The sequence below is a fragment of the Colletotrichum truncatum genome (assembly GCF_014235925.2).
Source record: "Colletotrichum truncatum strain CMES1059 chromosome Unknown Contig_0005, whole genome shotgun sequence".
In the NCBI taxonomy this organism is placed as follows: domain Eukaryota; kingdom Fungi; phylum Ascomycota; class Sordariomycetes; order Glomerellales; family Glomerellaceae; genus Colletotrichum; species Colletotrichum truncatum.
Genome location: NW_027222402.1, coordinates 50118 through 52312, shown reverse-complemented (window position 1 = coordinate 52312; position 2195 = coordinate 50118). Strand labels below are relative to the sequence as shown.

Here is a 2195-nt window from a genome sequence, read left to right as displayed (position 1 = left end):
AGGTATTATTTAGGACTCTAGCAATGGCCTGGTTTCCTTTAATGAATTGTTAGAAAGCGGAAAGACATTGTCAAAACGTCACAAGTGTTCTATCTTTGTACTGCATATTGGTAAATGCCCTATCATTGTTAGTTTTCCTCCAGATAAAACTCACCGCGTTGCTATGCAATCCAGATGGGTAAGTGGGTGATTTTGACAATGACAGAGCACTGCAGCATATAGCCACTGCAAATATGGTGAAAGAACAGCCCCGTGTCATTAGAAAGCCGGGGTAACTCACGCCAAAATAAAGTCTTACATCAATGACTAAATAATAATTGACGGTATGAGTAATTTATTAATATACTTTTAAACGGAAACTCGTTCCACAATCTACAATACATTGATCTTATCACGTCTGTATTTCGATTGAGTTTCTAATCCAACCGCATACCATGATCTTCATCTCTACCTTCCCATAGTATCTTCCCCTTCATAACAGCTCTGATGTTTGCTACAGCAACCACCAACCACGCAATAACGAGGAGCAAAGTCAATGCGCTTGTCACGCCCTTGATCCCATCGCTTTGCAAGACATTACCAACATTGATGGTAGCCAAACATAGCCCGGCATTTGGAAATATAAACGCCCACCAGTTCAAGGTAAACTCCATCTTCTCTTTCTTGCTAAGGGCAGCCGCCGCTACTGCAAGTGCGGATAATGCAAAGAACCAAAATGCTACTAAAAGTAAGAAAATTCCCGACATGGCTGAGATCACCTTGATCACATCCCCAACCTTCATGGTATTGACCGATAAGAAGCCGTCTGGAATCAGGCTTGGTGCTACATTCCCCAAGCTCACTAGTCCAGCGCTTGTGTATCCTGCGGGGCCCACGCTGACGAACATCCCTGGCCGTGAGCTCGGGTCCGGCAGCTGGCTGCTCATCAGCCTCAAGACATAGATTCCGTACATGAAAATAGTCACCGTCCATCCAAGTCCCTGAAACATCACTGCCCCAACCCAGATGGACAACTGATGCTCCGGTGGTTGGGTCTTGACGAGCACTCCCGCAAGCGGCCCTATGACCAGAAATGGATACACGGGAAATACCCAGGCAGGCATTGCACTGTCAGCTGGCAGTCTTTCTGCCACAAATAATGTTGTGTATTGAAATATGGCCACGCATAGCGCACATCCAGAATATGTCCAGAAGCATACTCGCAGCGCCACAGGCAACCATGGCCCGCAAACCGGCACACCGTAGGTCTGCGCCAGGTTCAAGATTAATGCTATGCTGACCCAAAAAGAGCCAAAGAATAATGCCTCCTTTGGGTGGTGTAGATTGCGGATTGCCACAATCGGGCGGCGGGTGAAGCGATAGGTGATGGCGACACAAAAGAGGGTAAAGAGGACAAGGTCGACCACAAATACTATCTTGGCGATGACGTCTAGGCCCCGAAAGCGAAAAGGTGTGTTGGCAAGGACAACACCGAGGGCGCCCGTAGACATCGTACAGGCGAACCAAGACCAGGTGAAGTGGTGGAGGCGCTCAATTAGTGTTGCATGTTGCGGTTTGGGCTTGTACTTGAGGCGAGGGGTGTCCTGGCTTGAGTCAACACCAGGATGGTCTCCATTACTGTTGGCACGAACGTCGGGCACCCCGTGCTCTAAGTCGTGGCCAGTTTGGTGGTTATTATTCATATTTCCAGTAAGGCAAGCGATCTAACGAATCGATGATATGCAGCGTTGGGTACCGCGGAGTATATGAAAATTTGACTCGGAAGTCTTCAAATATCGCCCACTAGCTCTGCAGGATGACATTCCGCACCATTTTATATTAGCTTTAGGTTTTCATGCACAGTAAGAATTAACTTCTTTTATACTGATTGTTGATGGCGTCATGCCATGGCTGTCCCATGCCGTGAGATCCACAATTTAACCAAGATGCGTGCCTTGTGGGAACTCGGCACCAACGCCAAGGAACCCATTGTTGTTATGTTATGCTGGGTTTTGATAGGATGCTGGTGTTTGGTTCAACTCAATAAGGATAATGATTAGTAGGGGCGCCACATCTTCACAAGACCTTAACTTCGAACTAATAGACTAGGACGATAAAGCAGAGCTTAGCTAAGTGAAGGTTCCACCAATGGCACTTATTACTGACTAATAGCAGGCATGTCGTTATGATGACATTCTGCCCCTACGGAATCTTTC

The 2195-nt window shown here is 47.1% G+C and overlaps 1 protein-coding gene across 1 annotated transcript; it reads right to left on the bottom strand.

The window, feature by feature from the left end:
- Positions 1 to 416: 416 nt before the first annotated feature.
- CTRU02_208010 (c4-dicarboxylate transporter malic acid transport) lies at positions 417 to 1682 on the bottom strand (the record flags this gene model as incomplete). The annotated part of the gene is made up of 1 exon (XM_036729231.1): positions 417 to 1682. The coding sequence occupies one exon, from the start codon at positions 1680 to 1682 to the stop codon at positions 417 to 419; it is 1266 nt and encodes a 421-aa protein (XP_036579063.1).
- Between the last annotated feature and the right edge of the window lie 513 nt (positions 1683 to 2195).